Source organism: Lathamus discolor, chromosome 14, assembly GCF_037157495.1.
Source record: "Lathamus discolor isolate bLatDis1 chromosome 14, bLatDis1.hap1, whole genome shotgun sequence".
Taxonomy (NCBI): domain Eukaryota; kingdom Metazoa; phylum Chordata; class Aves; order Psittaciformes; family Psittacidae; genus Lathamus; species Lathamus discolor.
In genome coordinates this window covers 5,650,751-5,669,014 of record NC_088897.1, presented here as the reverse complement: position 1 = coordinate 5,669,014, position 18,264 = coordinate 5,650,751, and the positions used below count along the sequence as shown (strand labels likewise).

The 18,264-nt window shown below is 43.5% G+C and overlaps 1 protein-coding gene across 7 annotated transcripts in view; it reads right to left on the bottom strand.

The window, feature by feature from the left end:
- Positions 1 to 6,110: 6,110 nt before the first annotated feature.
- The window catches only part of LOC136022003 (protein spinster homolog 3-like), a 29,388-nt gene continuing 17,234 nt past the window's right edge, over positions 6,111 to 18,264 (bottom strand). For 6 of the 7 annotated variants that reach the window (XM_065694799.1, XM_065694797.1, XM_065694804.1 and 3 more), the window contains 4 exons: positions 13,041 to 13,106; positions 10,341 to 10,439; positions 7,546 to 7,714; positions 6,111 to 7,035 (listed from right to left, as the gene is read on the bottom strand). In XM_065694799.1, coding sequence (XP_065550871.1) covers positions 7,547 to 7,714; positions 10,341 to 10,439; positions 13,041 to 13,106 — 333 coding nt within the window. In that variant the 3' untranslated portion in view covers positions 6,111 to 7,035; position 7,546. The remainder of the gene's footprint in view (positions 7,036 to 7,545; positions 7,715 to 10,340; positions 10,440 to 13,040; positions 13,107 to 18,264) is intronic. The other variant, XM_065694803.1, reaches the window with a different exon arrangement.

The following is an 18,264-nucleotide window of genomic DNA, read 5'->3' as shown; positions in this document are numbered from 1 at the left end:
CATGTCTTTAGGTAGCTCCCAGGGATTTCAGGAACAGACCTAAACTGTCTCCAAACTCACTACACTCTCTTAAAAAAGGAGTGTCACAGATACCATGCTCTTAGAAAGACAACCACAGCCTGGGGTCATCACAAGGTGTGAAGGAAAACAATGTTTAGACAGCAATTACAACATTCTTCACTGTTGCACGTAAGTATCAGAGGAACAAATTACTCTGATCTAAGGAAGAGGCAGTGCAGTATTCCAGGTAGAATTTAGCAGGAATTTATTTCATGAGAAGCTTCATTAGCCTGGCTCATTTTACATCACATGAGCTTCAGACACTCTGGTTTACTGTATGTCCACTTCCCTCCACTGATATTCTGAAGCCTGGGTTCAGCAGTAGCAGTCATTTTTCTCCTTAGTAGCTGGTGCAGCACTGTGTTTTGACTTTCAGCCTGGGAACAGGGCTGATAACACAAATGTTTGGTCTGACCAAGGACTTCCTGAGCCTCCTGCTCTGCCAGGGAGGAGGGGAGGCCAGGAGGAAGCAGAGACAGGACAGCTGACCCAAACTAGCCAAAGAGGTATTCCATACCACAGCACGTCGTGCCCAGGATGTAACCGAGAGTTACCCAGAAGGGCTGAGGGGACTGCAGGGTTGGATGAGGTATCGGTCGGTGCTCGGTTGGGTGGGGTGGGATGGGCCGAGTTATCGGTCGGCTGGTGCTGACTTGTATTCTCTTCCCTTGTTCTTTTCCCTTATCATTATTATCATTGGTGGCAGCAGCAGTGATCTGTGTTATACCTTAGTTACTGGGCTGTTCTTATCTCAACCCATGGGAGTTGCATTCTCTTCGATTCTCCTCTCCGTCCCCCCGGGAGTAGGGGGACGGCAAGAAGGGGGGGAGTGAGTGGATGGGCTGCGTGGCTGGGTTTAAACCATGACAACAGCCTTCTCCCCAACTCCGCCCTGTGTGAGGGCAGCAGGTAAACGTGGTGAGGTGGTCTCGCAAAGCAACCTGTGAGGAAGACACGTGGCTTCACTCACCCCCCTGTGAGGCTGATGGGCTTCACGCTCCCCAGGCAGCTGGCTTGTATGTTCAGATTTGTCAGAACAAGCTTACTATAAAGATGAAAAAGAAACAGAAGAAATCTGGACTTAAATGCTAGGAAATAAGCATGGCTTAGGTACTCCATCTTACCGCAGGACATTGTTCTAGTTCTAAAAGGAATAGCAAGATAATTGAAATCTCACCTGCTCTGGCAACACTATCAGTGAACACCATTGGGAACATTTTTAATTAGCATTTTAATTATCAGATCTACTTTGGTGCCCTCCTAAAGTCTTTCTAAACAGATCTGTGCAAAGAGCACTCTGCTACCACCCGACAATGCAAGGCTGGATGACAGTTTCTTTGGGATTCCAGCCCTACTGATGCCTCAGTCAATTTGCTGCAGTAACGCTCAGTTACTCTTCTCATCTATGTCAGGAACAGAGCTGTAAATCCAAGGGCAAAACTGCAGGGGACAAGCCTAAAGGACACTGTAAAACCCATCCATGGCTGCTGCAACAATGTGGGCCCTGGACACTCATCAGAGAGAAGTACTAACCACTAGCAGGGAGTGTAGTGGCCTAAGCATTAGGACAGTCAGGTTTAAATCCCAGCTGTACCTTCTCTGGGCTTTATTGCCATTAAAAAGCCACAGATTACACTGATCCATCTTAGTGAAATACTGCTCAGCTGGTCTTTTGGCTAGTTACAAGTGAACTGTTATATCCTTATATATATATATAATATATATATTCTTTTTTAAACAGACAAGATCTCGTAAGATGGGAGGAAACTACCACGCTGGTGCCAAAGCCTTCTTGTGGGTCTCTTCAGAAGCTGAGAGCACTACTGGTAGTAGCCGAGGAAACACAACAAAGAACAGTCCAAGTCTGGATAGCAGCGAAAGTTGCAGACCTAAAAGCAATGCAAAGCAAAGCAAACACAAGATAGAGCTGGAATGATGATTGGCAGAGAAGTGATGACTCTACCGCTGGAAATGAAAGTGCTATGAACAATTAGCCACCTCTGACCCAGGAAAACATTGACTTCATTTGCAGCACAAAACTGATTGCTGATGGTACTGGGGAGGGAGCATCAAGCTATTCACTGTGCTTTCCCCCATCAGAAAAATTCATTTCCTCTCTACTGTTGAGCAATGAAATATACCTGATTGGATCTGCTGAGACAGCTTCGCATAGAGGATTTGCAATGAAGAGTGAAAAAGCCCATGCGGTGATGCCAAGGGTAATCCTATTAAAACAGTAGGCTAGAGGGGAAAATGTACATCTATCTCCTAATTTAATAAGGAATTAAAATAAATCTCTTAAAGGAACAAATTTGTTTGGACCTTTCTTTGAAATTTTACCATCACTGTTGCTGAATGGGATGCTGGATATCAGTTCATGACCAGGGCCATTTCTCACCCGCTACAGCTCCTCCTATTCATCCCCATTACTCCTCACTTCTTCCCACTCTGCCAGCTGCTTCCTCCACACTCCTGCAGTCCCCTCTCCATGTGATACACACCCTTGCTGAGTGCCAGCTGCTGTCCAGCCCTGCCTGTGGATGGGTCTCACCTTTGCACGGATGACAGCTTCAGTTGGGAACCTCAGCACTCCCTGGCCACTGTAATTCATTTCCTGCAGCCATGACTTCAATGATTAAGGGGGAGAAAAAGCAAAGAGGTGCTTACAGTAGGCTGAGATACCCGTCTGCCGTGTGCTCTTCTCAAACACCTTTACCTGCCCTCAGCTGACATCAGAAGAGTGAGGCATCTCCAGCTGCAGAGAAGTCCACCTGAAGATAAAGAACAACATCCACGGCCCCTCTGTTGAATGCTGCCTCACAACAAACGAGTTTAACACTGGCTTTCCAGGGCCATTAGAAATAAAGTCTGAAGGCTGTAGAGCTGACCAGAATTGCACTGTCACGCAATGTGTAATGTTTTCATACCAGTTCTTAGTATGCAAACCCATCGTGTATCCTGCAGGACTCGAGTGGCTGTAACTGAAAGGGATTGATGGAAGTGCTGTCAAATGCCACAGTGGGAAGGGCCTTTGGAAGAGCACTGTTGGATGTGTGAAGGTTTGGAATGTGCCCAAGTCCCAGTGGGCATGGTGCTGCCAAGGGAGCTGGAGCAGGGTTTGGGAAACGTGCTGCTTCCATAACAGTGAGCAAATCCCACCCGTACAGCTCACACTGTGCTACTGAGATCTGGCTTCATCTGCTCGTGTACTGTGCTGGCTTTTCCTACAGTTAATATTTTTCTATATTATGAAAAATGCTTTTAAATGGAACTGAAAAGTAAATGAATGCAATCATGTATGCACGTATAGTTTTCAGTATTGAATGTGTTGGGCAGCAGGCTTGAAACTGATGTAAAAAGGCTGAAAGTAACCATTTCTGAAAGCACCGACTTCAAGGTGGCTATGGAATGCCTGCGTAACGTGCCCTAGGAAGTGGCCTGGTTTTTTCCTTTCTTCATTCCTGTTTTGAAAGAGCCTTGAACCCCTCTGTTGCTGACAAAGGTGGGCTCAGCAGCCATGTGTTCAACACTCAAGAAAATCAGGCCCTTTACTTAAAGACTTGATTCTCGGTAGAGGAGCTTCATCTTAGGCACCTCAGCTTTGAAATCTTGGTTGTAGGCACTTTTTCCAGGAATATCTCTATATATCTGCTATACAAAAACATCACTGAAATAACTGCAGGTCTGCGAGCACTATTTAATCTTTAGCTGTGAACTTCTTCATGGCTTTTTGCCTTCACACTTTACATTTGCAGTGACTGAATGTGTTTTCTGTGTGTACTGAGAACCCAGACTGAGCAGATGTCACTGGAACTGCTGTGTCAGAGCTGGGAGCAGACAGTGCTGTAGCAAAAGAGAACGTGAAATGAAAAAGGACACCTGAGTTCTTGCTGGGAATATTTCCTCAGTAAAACCAAGCAAAAAGATGCTTCTTCAGCCCATGTGGATAACTCAGTGAACGCATCCAGTAGCGGAATAAAATGTGGATCACAGTGCAGAGAAAAGGACTCCCCATCTCTGGACTCTTAAGAGCATTTCAGGAAGGCAGCCTTGTGGTGTGATGGAAGAGGGTAGGTGCGTATGAGCACGGAAGCGAAGAGGTGATTGATGAAAAATACAGCTCTTTTCGTAGTAAACATAGCAGTCTGGTTTTTGTGTTAGGAATGATGAGTGACGATTCACCCAAAGGATGGTTAATGGAAGCTTGATTGTCTTCAAGCAGTATCATATCCTAGAAAACTATGTTTGTGATCTGATTTTTACCACTAAAGCCTCTGCAAGCAGTCTCTTTCAGCCATACTTTTAGTTAATCCGAGTAACCTCAGATAATTCAATGGGAATTGCATAGTAAGCTCCTCAGCAAGGGAATTCTTTGTCCCCTTGTTTGCTGTAGTGGTGGAGGACAGAGCTCACCTGTAAAAGGAGGAGCCATAGCTAAAATGCAGAGAAATAACCAAAATAAAAGTCCTCTCCCTTTACATTACCAGGAAAAGCATTTGAAAAGATGGAATTGAAGTAGTCAGCATGATCCTGCTAAGATCTAGGCACTGACTTCCACAAAGGAGATAAGAGTAGGAGTAGGAATGAGTTTGACACGGACTTCATGTACATCTACAGAACACCATTTGGCAGCTCTTGCTCATATGTCAAATGTGTGTTTCTGCAGTATTCCAGAGACAGTTTCTGATTATTATTTCTGTTAAGAATAATTTAATGCTGACTTAACAAAAGTGATAAACAGATCATCTGTTTGCAGGGAAATCACGAACACAGCCATAGAGAAGTGCTAGCAAGCTGCTTAAATCTTACCATAGCTGAATGACGGGAAACACAAGTCTCAAGATCTTGGCCTGTCTGCCTGTGTTTCAAGCAATCAGCTGTGGTGTTGGGGCATCTGGTTTGCAGCTGTCAATGACTTTAGCAATCACAAACTTTATTTCTTGAGTTTAGCAACAGGGGTAGAATCTTTTGATTCTGTTACTAAGCCTTGGAGCTTGGTAAAGCCAACCTCAACACCCTTCATAGTTATCAGGTTACCCTATAAAATGAATTCGTTACCAAAACCAAATCATAACCTAATGCCAATATCCCCAGGCAATTTCAGAATTAGGCTGCACATAATACACATGGCACAAACTGGGTACAAGAGCTTGAAAGCACAGTGGTTCTCTTGCATGTAGCTTCTGAGAAATTCTGATTAAAGGCTAAGGGATCTGGTGCTGCTGTCACCAGCTAACATCCTAGAATTCAACGCAATCAAATAATGTTATGGCCTCAAATACTGATGTGGACTTGTCAGAACTCTTCCATCAGTTTCCAGGCATGGACGGATGTAACTGTAAATGGTACCTAGTGAAGGTGCTGCTGGACAATATATTACATTGGTGAACTTCACCTCATCTCAGAATTCAACTCCTTGACAAAGCAGCTGTGTGCCAGAGCCACGTGCGTATCTCAGACACACACATGGCACAGTACTGGTGTCCCAGATCAACCCCAGGCTCCTGTGAGTCCGACTTCAAGTGTGCGGTGAGTCGAGGCCTTGAAGAATGTTTTTTGGTGCTCCCAAATTCATCTTACAGCCAGCCAAAGCGAACTGTTCTCCCTCTTGCTGGAATACAGATGCTACCAATTTCACCAGCTCTGCCGAATATAAGCAAGAGGTTTTAATCCAGACATTGCTACCAGCCCAAAAAATAGCCTGAAAAATGTTAAGACAAGCACTTAGCACCCCTACAAGCTCGTGTGTCCATATCCAACAGTACAAATCCCTTGTCGGACACGGAGCCTCTGGCACCACATGTATTTCCAAAAAGTCAGTGGTATAATGGCTTTGGTCAGCTTTTACAAGCAGAAGAAGTTGCTCAGTCTTTCAGAACACCAACTTCTCTTTTTCAGAAGAGTCTTACGCTCTTACTGAGCATCACTACAAAGCTGCTCTGTTATTTCCCATACTGCCATGAGCTCTGGCCAGATTTCACTACCTGGGCTTAAGTCAGGTTTCAGAATTTTAAAATGAGGGGGAAAGAAGGAGAAACAAAATCCTGCAGTTGCTAAATCCCACTATTTTAATGGCATCAGACATTCACAGTTGTGACAGGAATATTGTGCTGTATGATCTTTGTGGGTCACTGGGAGAAGCCAACAAGATTCAGAACACGCCGCAATTCACTTGCTAGTATCTTCCTCAAGCTTTGGCTTTAAGTTGGGAACATCAAACAATGGAAGCTGACTACACTAATCATAACCTGTCTGGCTCCTGGTGCGATACTATGATAATAGATACCACATCCCAAGTCTTCTGCACTTTAGAGATGAGATCTCAAATGCATGGTTATATTTAAGTGGTGTTACAGATACTACTGTTCACCCATAAGAGGAGATACTTACCCAAGGCCTGAGGATATGCTGGAGAGCCTCAAAGGATTAGAAAGAGGCTGTTAACATATTACATACACGATCACAGCCCTCCCCTCTGGAATCTGACACTGACTTTGATAGTTTCTGCTGCTCTTACTTAAAAGAGCTGGAACACTTTTTGTGCTCTCTATATTTTCCAGATTCTGCAGGCAGATCTTATGCTCCTGAGAACTCGTAGGCCTCCCTTCCAAATCACCGCAGGACATTCTGCCTTGAACACCACTGGCTTGTCTGGGTCAGGAGTCATGCCTGTGACAGCTCTATCACTGCCTTCTGGAGCTCCCAGCTCCCCAGCACGCTCATGCCTGCTTTGCAGATGGGGGAGGGTAGCCATATGCCAATGCAGTAGCAATTTCTGACTCACAGTGAGAAGCATCCAAAAAAAGTCGGTATGCAGGATTTTCTGCCATATGGGGGAATTGTTATTTGGATTTTTCCTCTAGCTGTGTCTCATTAAGCAAAAAAGAAAGAGAAAGGGGAGGACATTCTATTCTTCTTTACAAATCTTGTCCCAGAGTTCATCTTCCTTTGAAAGACAGCTTCCATTCCTGGTACCTAGAAAACCAAGGTGGAGCAGAAGGAAGCTGTAAGGATCCAGGTGATTGAGGACAGTGTTCGGTTCAATTCAACAGGTTTTCTTTAAGTCTTTTACACTCCGAATATGGCTTCTTTCAGGGAAGAGGGAGAAATATTCAGAGAGCTGGGACTGACTGGTTCTACTGGGCTCGGGAAGACCACAGTAGAAAAAGAACCACACGTTCCATTAAGTCTGTAACGCTGCATTCCAGTAAAGCTATTTTATGACCTTCATACACTGCTGCCTTTCGAAGGTGTCACTCAGAGCACTTCCCCAGTCCTCGCAGTATTCTGTATTTTGCTCAGTATAGGACGTTTGTTTAATCTGAGACTTCACTGAGATTTTGCCTTTATTTTCTATAGAAACGAATGTGGCATTAACATAATGCAGACATTTGCGCTTTAACTTTACAGAGCTGATTATCATGGCTAGGGTACAAACAGGAAAGCAATCAGATTCAGGTTTAAAAGTTATAGAGATATAGACACCTCAAAGCTGCTCTGCTTCTTTACGGTCTTCTTCAATGTATAAAGATGTTAGGAGGAAAAAGGCTCCTCCAAAGACACCCACAAAAGCACAGACGATGAAGCTGTACTGCATGCTCTGGAAACTCCACTGGGATGAGCCATCATTCTTGGCCTGGATTGCATTGGAGATCTGGGGGGAGAACAAGGCTGACATTAGTCTGGGATAACACCATCATCTTCTCTTGGTTTAAACAGTGTGGTCCTTGAAAAGCATAAAACTAAGCAGATAGGGATGACAGGTCCGATACCAGTGTGTGCAAACCCAGATCCCAATGTACATCACTGCTGTCTGGCTTCCGTTTGGTCAGGGAATCTCATGTTCTTTTATCCCTTCGGTACCTCTAGTCACAAGTGTAGGAAATACTGCAACCAGTATTTATAAAGTTTCATAAACACTAATTCATTTTACTGTTTTCTAGCCCATCTCCAGATAACTAGCACAGGACAGACATTTGGCAATGCCCTTTAGCACTTCTTTACGTAACTCATTAACTTTCTATCTCCCTAATCAGCATCAAAGGAGTAGAACCAGGGGGTTAGCATAATGCAGGCACAAGCAGCACCACTCATTACAAAGGGAAGAGCTGGAAATGACTGAGACAAGGGTGGAGTCTGCTTTTGAGCCAAAAGGCATTTGAGGAGTCATGGAGTGACAGGATGAGGAACTGGGAAGAAAAAGCAACTGCTTTTTTGCGCTGATTGAAACATGAGGTTGTAAAAGCTATACATGATACACATGGACTTTGTTTTTGTAGACAGAAAGAAAAGCTGATTTCAAGCAGCTCAGTAACTCTTGAGCCTAAGCAAAAGGATGAATGTTGAATGCAGTCATTTTTATTCCCACATTTGTTCTTGATGGCTCGAATATGCTATGAGACTTGAAATACACAAATATGAGACTCTTCAATCTTTGCTGGGTTTAGTATGATTACTGATGACAGTTTAGGTAGATAAGAGCAAGATCAACTGTAAATGGGCACCCAGAGACTACAGCAAGCGTAACAGCCAAACCACACACCTAATGCATTTGATTTTAAAATGCTTAGTAAGAAAATTGCTGAACCACAAAGCGAAGAAAAACAGCCTCTGAAAAAGACTATTCCCTGGCTCTCCAGGCAGTTTTCAAGCTAAAGGGTTAGCTGAAGCACCTTAGTAAACAATAGCAAGACATGAATGCAGAAAATACAGCGTTTAATCACCAGCTACCATGGCAGAAGCATTCCAGAAGACAATGTTGTGCTCATTGCACAGGACCCCACTTGGACAGACAGCAGGCTTATTCCTGGACTTCTTGTCTCGGTTCTTTGCAAAGTTGCAAGGTTGCCTGAGGTTAATCTCACCTGGATAAGCTTTTTTTGTCTTCACACTGTTGGGGTAGCTACTTAAGGCAAGGTACCGCATCAGAAGCGTTCTGTGCAGTTATCGGGGCATGCAGCAGTACATGAGCAGGAAGCCCCGGTTTTGCCCGTGCCTCAAAGATGGCAAAGAGCAGTGGGTAGGAGTTATAAACACTTTAGTCTTTCAGGCAGGAGGCATAAATCAATGCAGTAGTATTTCAGCTTTTAAGGTCCCTCCCATTTTTGTGTATCACTTCAGCCATTTTTCATGACACAGGAATGTCAGATTTTACATTCCCCTGTGCATACAGGCGAATCCATGCCAACAGTTTCCTAATACATATCAAAGAGCAAAGTGGCCTCTTTATTTGCCAAAAAGAAAGAGAGACAGAGGAGGAATCTCTCGCAGAGGGAGGGCTCTTCTCTGCCAGGCAGATTACACAGTTGAGACCCCAGTTTTCACCCACCTGAGGTCAAGGGGGATCTTGGCTGGAGCTGCAGCTCACTTAGGCATTTCTGTCTGACCCTAACCCTAGCACTGTGAGCATGGGACAAAGAGCAAGTATTCCTGAGGTGAACTTGTTAAAATCAACTTCCATATTAAAAAAAACCCTTTTAAACAACAACTCCCTCTCCCACGTCCAGTAAAGCAGAAAAACTCCAGTCGGTGATCACTTGGCTGCTGTGTGCAGAGTTACTGGGTCCTGAATCAAAAACAATGAAGGAAGGAAATGACACTGACAGATACCATCCACTGGAACAAAAACCAAATGAGCTGCAAGGAGAAAACAGTTCTAGGCTGCTTTGTCCAGAAGCCTTGTCTTTATGTAAATGTAGGAAGGGCAGAGAAATCAGGTCTCAAGCAATATCAGAATCCAAGGTGAAGGTAACTTGAGACCAGGGCTTTGAATTCTAAGTAGTATCAAAAGGCAACTGTTTCAGTCACTCTTGTTCTGATTTTCAAGAGACCATTGACCAATTGCAAGAGTTCAAACTTCAAGATTTGAAACAAGACTTTTTGGCTTTATGGTATTTGCTTATTTCCATGAAACACCTCAAAAAACTTAGCAGAAAGTGCTGAAATCCAAGTACAATACCCATGACGCTGTCTTGGCAAAAATATATGTCTCCAAAAACAGCTGGGTTTCTACACACCACGTGGAACTACTCACACCTATATATATATATATCCTATAGGTATAGGATAATATTCTACATACCTGCAGTGTGCCAGGAGCAGAAGTCTCATGCAAGTAAAAATGTTTAGAGAAAATGTCTCTGTATTTTAGTATCAAAGCCATCAATTTGAGTAATACCTAGTTTTGGACCAGGAAGTGCCTACAATTCTGTGTGTGTCTGTCTTCCAGTCTGTACAAGTGTTACCGTAAGGAAAGCTCAATAAGCAGGGAATTCACTTACAATGCCAATGAGATATGGGCTGCCTGCATCTCCCAGCAAATGGCTCACCAAAATCTGCAGGGCAATAGCTGTAGACTGCCGTCTCGGTGTCACAACATACTGGAACAAAGCACAGCCCATGAGAGAATGGATGTTAACAGAGTGAATCTCACAAAAGCCCAGCATCCTAGAGATGAATATATTTGGGTTTATATCTTTCATATTCAAACACTGTTTAAAAGTTTGGAGACAGAAAAGTTATTCTGAGCAAAAGAGATTGGGATGTTTTGTTAGGGAATAAAAATAACATTGAAGAAGGCAACACATGAGGGGGAATGACAATAAAGCAGGAAAAACCTGCCTCCCTGCCTCCCTTTGTAGGCTTGCAGCAGCTTGTATGGGTTCACTTGGCAATGCAACTAACAGCAACCTCCAGCCAGTAACCCTTGCAGCCATACTGATCTACTCATAAAGAGATTCAGCCTCTGCGAAGAACCTCTTATGACACTGCACCAGCAGGCATGGGGGAGATGGGGGTACCTGGAACCTGAAGGAGCTGCCACAGCTGTAAGGAATGTTGGCTGAGGCCTTGCAGACCACATGAAGACAGAGGGAGGGGACCCAGCCTGTCAGACCAAGAGGCAGTTGATGGTGCTTTGATGACAGCAGTTTGCTGCTTGCCATCTGAGGTGTAGCCACTCTAGTAACAAGCTCTCAGACTGATCACGCTTTCCCCAAACCCCTAAAGACAAGGTCCCGTTATCTCACACATGGCAAACATGTTTCATAAGGACACTGCAACTAAAGCCTCCCAGTAAGCAAGGCAGCCACAGCACTTCACTGCATATTGTGTAGTTGCACAGCAGATGCCTTCATGTTTACAGCTGACTGAGAGGCAAAAAGGTTGCTATAAGCAATGCATCCTGATGTATAGCCACAAAGGACCAAAGTCCTTATTATTCAGTGAGCATCTTGCTTTGCCTTCAGCTCCACAGGTTGCAGGACAAATGAATTCTTAGCTACATTGTCTGGCTAGTAATGCCACGTGGCAAGAAAGAAAACTCATTTTCATGGCAAAATAACATGCACGAGCAAATCCAGGAACATTATCCGAAGCCCTGCTAGCTCACATGGGAAAAAAGGCATAAAAGAAATTACTGTTGTTATCTACAGCACCTTCAGTCAATGCAATAGCAGCAATACACAGAACCCACGGGCTTTCAGCAGGATGAAACACAACTCCCAAATAAGACTGCCACTGACTGAGTAGACAAATCCACAGATTCACCTAAATTCCATCATTTTCCCAATAAAACAATTAGTAACATTTAGAATTCAACAGATCCAACTCGAAGCAAACTCCTGGCAGGGTCTGCTTCCAGTGTGAACACACCACTACAGAGCTCTGCTCCACCACCCCACTTGCTGCTATATTACTCGTACCTAAACCCAAAAGATTCTAAAATGAATTCAAATGAGGGGTGTCAGTCACTCAGGAGACAAGAACTTCCTCCTCCCTGGATCTACATGGATCCAAGGCATAGCAATGACATTCACAATTGATTTCTTGCAGGCTGCAGTATGATAAGGCATTCCCTAAGCAAGCTGAGACTCCAGTGACTGAACTGCATGTAAGCTCCTTGCAGACTTTGCAGTCGGGTTCAGCAAGGAACTGAAGGGATGTGCTGACAGGAATCACCTGCCTTCCTTTCCCCATCACATATCAACAGCATCCAACTCAGGGATGTCGCCTTCCTCTTAAACAATGCCAGAGGAGAGAAAATGCAGATGTAAGAGTTCAAAGAAAGGTGAATTGAGAAATTTGAATGAGTGTTGTCTGAACTGATGAAAGAAAGAGTGTTAATTGCAATAGTATTTGGATCTGTTGGGAAAATGCAGTGATTTCAAAACAAACTGAAACGGAAGCTAATGGAACATTTCAGTTTGGAGCAGTGGTTGTTTTTCTGCACCTGGTCACAGCTTCAAGATCAGCTTTTGTCTCACAGGGTAGTTGTTTCTGACCATTCTTTGAGAGTCAAAGAAGAAACAAATGCCTCTTGCTGCAGGCTGGTGGTTTCAGCAGGCAACCAGCTCACCAATGCTGCCTGCAGCGTTCTTCACTGAAATTCCAGAGTGCAGGAAATAGACATGTAGAGAGCAGCACCAAAGAGTAATTTGAGAACATAACACAACGGGCAATACCAGCAGCGCTTTGCTGGAGAACCATGATATTGTTTCATTCCTTCATCTCAATCAGAATGTAAGGAAAGGTTCTTCAAGCTATGAAGTGTGAGGCTAAAGAGGCTCACGGCAAGAAGGCGAAGTCATGCCAGTGAAGGGAGAGCTCTGTAGAGCTTCACTAGTACCTTCTGTCACTAGAAAATGCTATATACTCTCACTTCCTTTTACGTGGAAGACTGTAATAGACATATCAGTTTCATCTGGAACAATACATCTCCTTTCTGGGCTTACAATGATCTTGGACTACAGCACCACCACATCAGTATTGTCACTGGAATCTTGGCACAACAGTTCATTGCATGGATCACATCCTTAATGTTAGCAGGATACCAGTTAAGAGTACACTTACTTAGAGTTTGTTCATTTCTTCCTAGAAGCTGGAGGTCCTGCTGCCCACCAAGATGCAGGATTATGAACAATATTATGTTGATACAAGCTGAAAACCCCAAAATATACGGAAATAGTTTCACAAGCACTTACCAACAGTATGTCTGTCACAACAGCCCAGTTTACAGACAAAAACAGCTCTCCAAATGCAATAAAGATCTGCAAAAAGAAGAACGCAGTGACTATACACACTGCACTGACCTTCTTTGTTGTGAAGAAGAAAACAGGTTCACTGTCTGTGCTTACCTGTGTATGAGCTGTTGTACATACCCACCTAATTCCATACATCTCTGCCTATACTTAAAAACACTAACTTCATCCTAAAATGGGGAGAGGAGCCAGAGAAGTGTTCCTCACAAATCATAGCAGAAGAGCCAAAACAGGAAACATATAGCACCCTCCCAAATAAACTATAATGAAGTGCTGAACCCAAGAAGAGGAAAGCAAAAGTCTATGAAGAGAAACATACAGCAGAGGGTTTAAAAATGCTCAAAGATCTCCCCTTGCTTGGATTTCAAATGAAACCAATAGAACACCTCCATGCCAGTGCAAGTACTCTTGAGGCTCCTTCAGAGACAGAGCCTCAAAGCCCTGGTGCCCTGTGGGAATTCCCGAATTCAGCATAGATGGAGATCCAGCCATGAGGAAGATGCAGGGCCCCAGCAGTTCATACGGCTGTGGTCTGAGAAAAGATTAACCCTTTCGGCCAGCCCTGGACATCCACTTGAGCAGGCTGTACAGACTAATCAATACCTGAGCAAAGCATCAAAGCTGCTCTATTAAGCTGGAACAGCTCTAGAAAGCAGAATCTATTTAGTGACACAGGCCACAGAGTCAGATAGCACCTAGGAAATAAAAGCCATTGTAACAGCAGATGCCAGCGTCTCATTTGGAATGGTCCTGGTAAGATGTTATATCTGGCAGATGAAAAAGCACAGCAGCAAACCATCAGATGCTTTCAGATGGGTAGCTTACACTTTCCTAAGAACCAGACCTGTTGTATAGCTTCCTGTGATACCCCTGCCTCTCCTGTGCTTTTTGCCTATACTGTTCATGGGTTTTCTCCTCCAGACCAGCCTGGAAAAAAAGCTCCTTGAAGTCCAGAGATATTTAATACAGACCATTACCAGATCTTCCTTCAAAATGCTTTATATAGATTTTCTAACGTGCAGCTGAACCAATTCCTCCATACGTGATTACTTTTCTTTAAGTTTTATAGGAAATATCACTGGTTTCATATACTTCATTACTGTCTTAGTTCTTGGATTCACACATTCCACTACCACAGCCTTTCCACTGGTACAACTCTGACAGACACTGCCTTTGAAGAGACAGAAAGCAATCATTCTTCTGCAGTTCCATGACTGCTGCAGTAACAGCCTAGAGACCACAGAAAGGATGCTGCATGCCAGCCTTAGCTGGAAAGCAAGTGACACACCTTTTATTTGGAAACTTTGGCCAAACACAGAATGAAATGTGTCTGTTAGCATGGGTTGCGGTATCTCACAGCTCTGCTTTTTGCCAAGCCACCTGGCAGTAAGGACCAACAATGTCAAATCCTGCAGCCACCAGAAAACATTTGCCCTTCATCCTCTCATTTCAAGCTCATATCCTCTGAACTACCTCAGAAGGCCCAAATTCATCAAGGACATTCCTTTCTTTTAGCCCTGATTTTATCCCTGCTTTACCCTGCCCTGCTTCCATACAAACAAACGTTCAATGTGCTATTGCTGAACTCAGAATTACAGCCTGTGAAGTATCTGAAGCAGTACTCACAAGGAATTCTAGGCAAATGCAGCAGTGCAGCTGAACCCTGCTATACAGCAGTAATGGCATGAACTTGTGTAAATTCTGTCACTTGTGCCATAGCAAGAGATAGTGTGGCTCAAAGTGGAACAGGAAGGAGACAAAGGACAAAGAGATCTACTTAAATCCTGGCTGATATTTCAGATGCAACAAGATGCAAACACAACAGGTAGAGCAGAAGGTTCTGAAGACTTCCAAACTGTCCCTAGACACCACCAACATAATAAATTACTACCTGCCCTCATACATCAAATAAGAGGTTGGCCTATCTCCCTTATAGTAATTTTGTGATATTTAGCTCTTTTATAAAGTGTTTCTAGTTTTCCTTTCTCTTTAAGCTGTTTTTCCAAGTTATTTATTCTCCACAAGCCCCTAAGAACATGGCATGCCCAGTGCAAGAAAAGAACGTAAAATTCATCTTTGGGATATAAGTTACATTTTGAATCTAAAGTTTGAAGGAGTAAGAATTAATGAAAAATTATCCATGATAAGAAATGGGCCTCAGAGCCCAGACAGACTTGTGTTATTTATTCCATACAGAACTGTGTTACCATTAGAGACACCACTTTGTTAGCTTGTCTTGTGAGGATTGCAGTTGTAGGGTCACCAGAAGAATTTAATGCAGACAGTTTTGGAAGGTAATAAATCATTCTGCAGATTGTATCAAGGTATTCTTTCTAAACCAAATATCAATCTTATACTTTCCGCTGCAGAAGAAATGCAATAGGGTTGAATAGCTGGTATTCTAAGCCATCCAACTGCAAACCAACTGCAACCAGTACAGAGGAGAGAGCTGTCTGTTTTCTCCATAACAGTTGAAGGCATCCTGCAAGCACTGTGCTTGGTTAGGGAGAAGGGCTGAGGATGGCAGGAAAACAACACAGGAGTGCTCTATTTAAAGTCTACCTCTCTGTTCCGACCATCTCTCAATATTCCTCATGCGATCCCGAGCTCTTATTTTAAATTAATATAGAAAAAATTAATATAGAAAATGTTTCCATTAAATCTGTGCAATCATGTTTGTGGTGTGTCCATTCCAATCTGCTAATTGTACCTACAAAAGAGTGAAACACGTTTTGTTGCTGTCACCTTCACTAGGATCCCTAACTTCAACACACAACACTTAGTTGGTCTCGAAGTGGGTACAACCACTCTCCACACAAGTTGGTCTCCAAAGGACGCAACCAGAACAGTGACCCAAATTTTAAGGTGATTTTGCTCTGTACATGACAGTTTACATTCACACCTAAAGCTAATAAGAGGAGAATTAGATTGTAATCACTGCCAGTGTCAAACACACATTCTGCATTTAAACAGTCACAAACCTCGACAACAAAACAGGCAATCAGTATGGCTGGACCATATGTGGTCAGCAATTCCTGTCTCCTCAAAAAGAACCACACCAGGTGGAAACAATAGCTGCAGAATGCCTCCTTCAAAGGCAAGCTGCAGGTCAAGTCTGCATCCTACTACAGCATCACCATCAAAGATGAGTCTGTTTAACTTACCACAACACAAAATGCCCACCCAGTCTCAGGGTTCAGTCACGACTTCCCAAAGCACCTGCTGCACTGCAGAGAGCACATCTTTAATCTTGTTTTGGAGACAGGAACAGATTTAGACTGAGATAACACAGCCAAGTAATTTTACTCTGTCTTTTCAAAGGTCGTCTTTAAAATCAAGAACCGGGTGTCCAGAAAAAGGAGAGGAATCTCATGGCCTTTCAGCCCATCTACACCAACAGAAATGCTGGAAGCCCTGCCATGTTTCCATGTTAACTTGAGAATTCTCATGCTTTGGAGTATTTCTTCCAGCTTTGGCCATAGCTGGTTAAACCTGCCTTGCTCCCTTTCATTATCCACTCAAGCCAGCAGAAAACGCCACACAGAAACCCCTGTAATTGCACACTGATGCACATATGCTTTTTGCTTCGGCAGCTTCTGCGCAGTGAAGTGATGGAGACAGGTTTGCTAATGTCAGTGTGCCTGAACACACACACACACTGACTGTGTGTGTGACTAGTGACTGAGCAGACAGGGACTGGGGAGCCAGATTCCTGCTCGTGTCCTACACAAATGGAACATTTGTTTCAGCGGGACCTTCAGATTAGACACACCAGCTGGCATGCCACTCCAATTCGCACAGCAGCCTGACTAGTGTCAGGTCTTGTTTAGAAAGCAAGGAGAGACATGGCTGGTGCCGAAGAAGGCAATGGTTAAACAGCTGTAGTTGTAGAAGTGCTACAAGAATCAGGCACTCAGATGATGTACAATTTATTACCACTGCACATTGGTGACATTATGTCTTGCAGCACCTGAATCAAGCACATCACACAAAAGACAAAATGGCAAAGCCTCTGCTTAAAAGATCAACTGGTCTGTCCATGGGCAGAGACTTAAGGAACAGTTATCCATGTCCTAGTTCAGAATTTCCTTCCAGGTAACACCCTGCTTGAAAACAGAATGCTGTTTGCAAAGCAAGAACCATTTTAAACAAATTGCTTTTTGTCACTCCTAATTAAAGGCATATTCTGGTAATTCAAACCCAATATATTGATTCCCTCATCTAACACCGGCAAACAGAACTGTTGCTCTCCAACTTTAATGACACAAAAAGAATTGAACAACGTACTCGGAGCAGGACTACGTAGGAACCTGAGAAGCAGCAGAAAATTGCTAATTCTTTTGGCACTGGGATCTCCACTCTTGAACCTAAACAGTAATCTTCAGTTTCACATTTTGCTTTGTGCGCACACACTCAAGACATTCAAATCCATTACTTTTTTCCCTTGGTCTGAAGGTGTTTTACCACAGGAACACACATCCCTGAGGAACCAAAAGGAAAACCTCTGTGTTATTCTTAGAAGCAAAAAACCCTGCAAAGTACCTTTTTGCAGAGAACTGTTGATTACTGTAATTAACTTTACCTGGATCACTCTTATTTATGTTAAACATGGTAATTGTGGCTATGGAGTCACAGGAAAAAACCTTGGAGTCTTTCCCTCGCTGTTACAAGATTATAGTTAAAATAAGGTTTACATTCAGCTCCCCCTCACAGGGATCTTTTGGAACTATTTGTCATTCCCAGCAAGTTTTTGTTTTTCCCTTTACTGAGAACAGAATTTAAGTGATTTATACTTCAGTTTGCATTGCCAAAAGCTTGCCTTTGAAGATCAGCTGGTGATTTAGGGCTTCGAAGGGGATGGCTAAATTATTCTTAGCAAGAACTGTGTGTACTGTACAGTCACAAGTACACCAGTCTTTGAGTATTCAGAGAGCAAAAATAAATAAGAATACTAAATTAGGCACACAGCATTAAAAATTAACATAAGACTGAGGCTTCCTCTAACTACATTTTGGATAAGGAACGCTCTTGCTTCATGCAGGTAACTACAGAGGCTTACTGTTCTCTTCTGTAGTGTGGGCTGTAGGTCCTGAGGCCAGTTTACAATGCTGTGCCTGCCCCCGGGATCCCAGAAGACGTTTTGCTAATGACACATATACTGGCACTT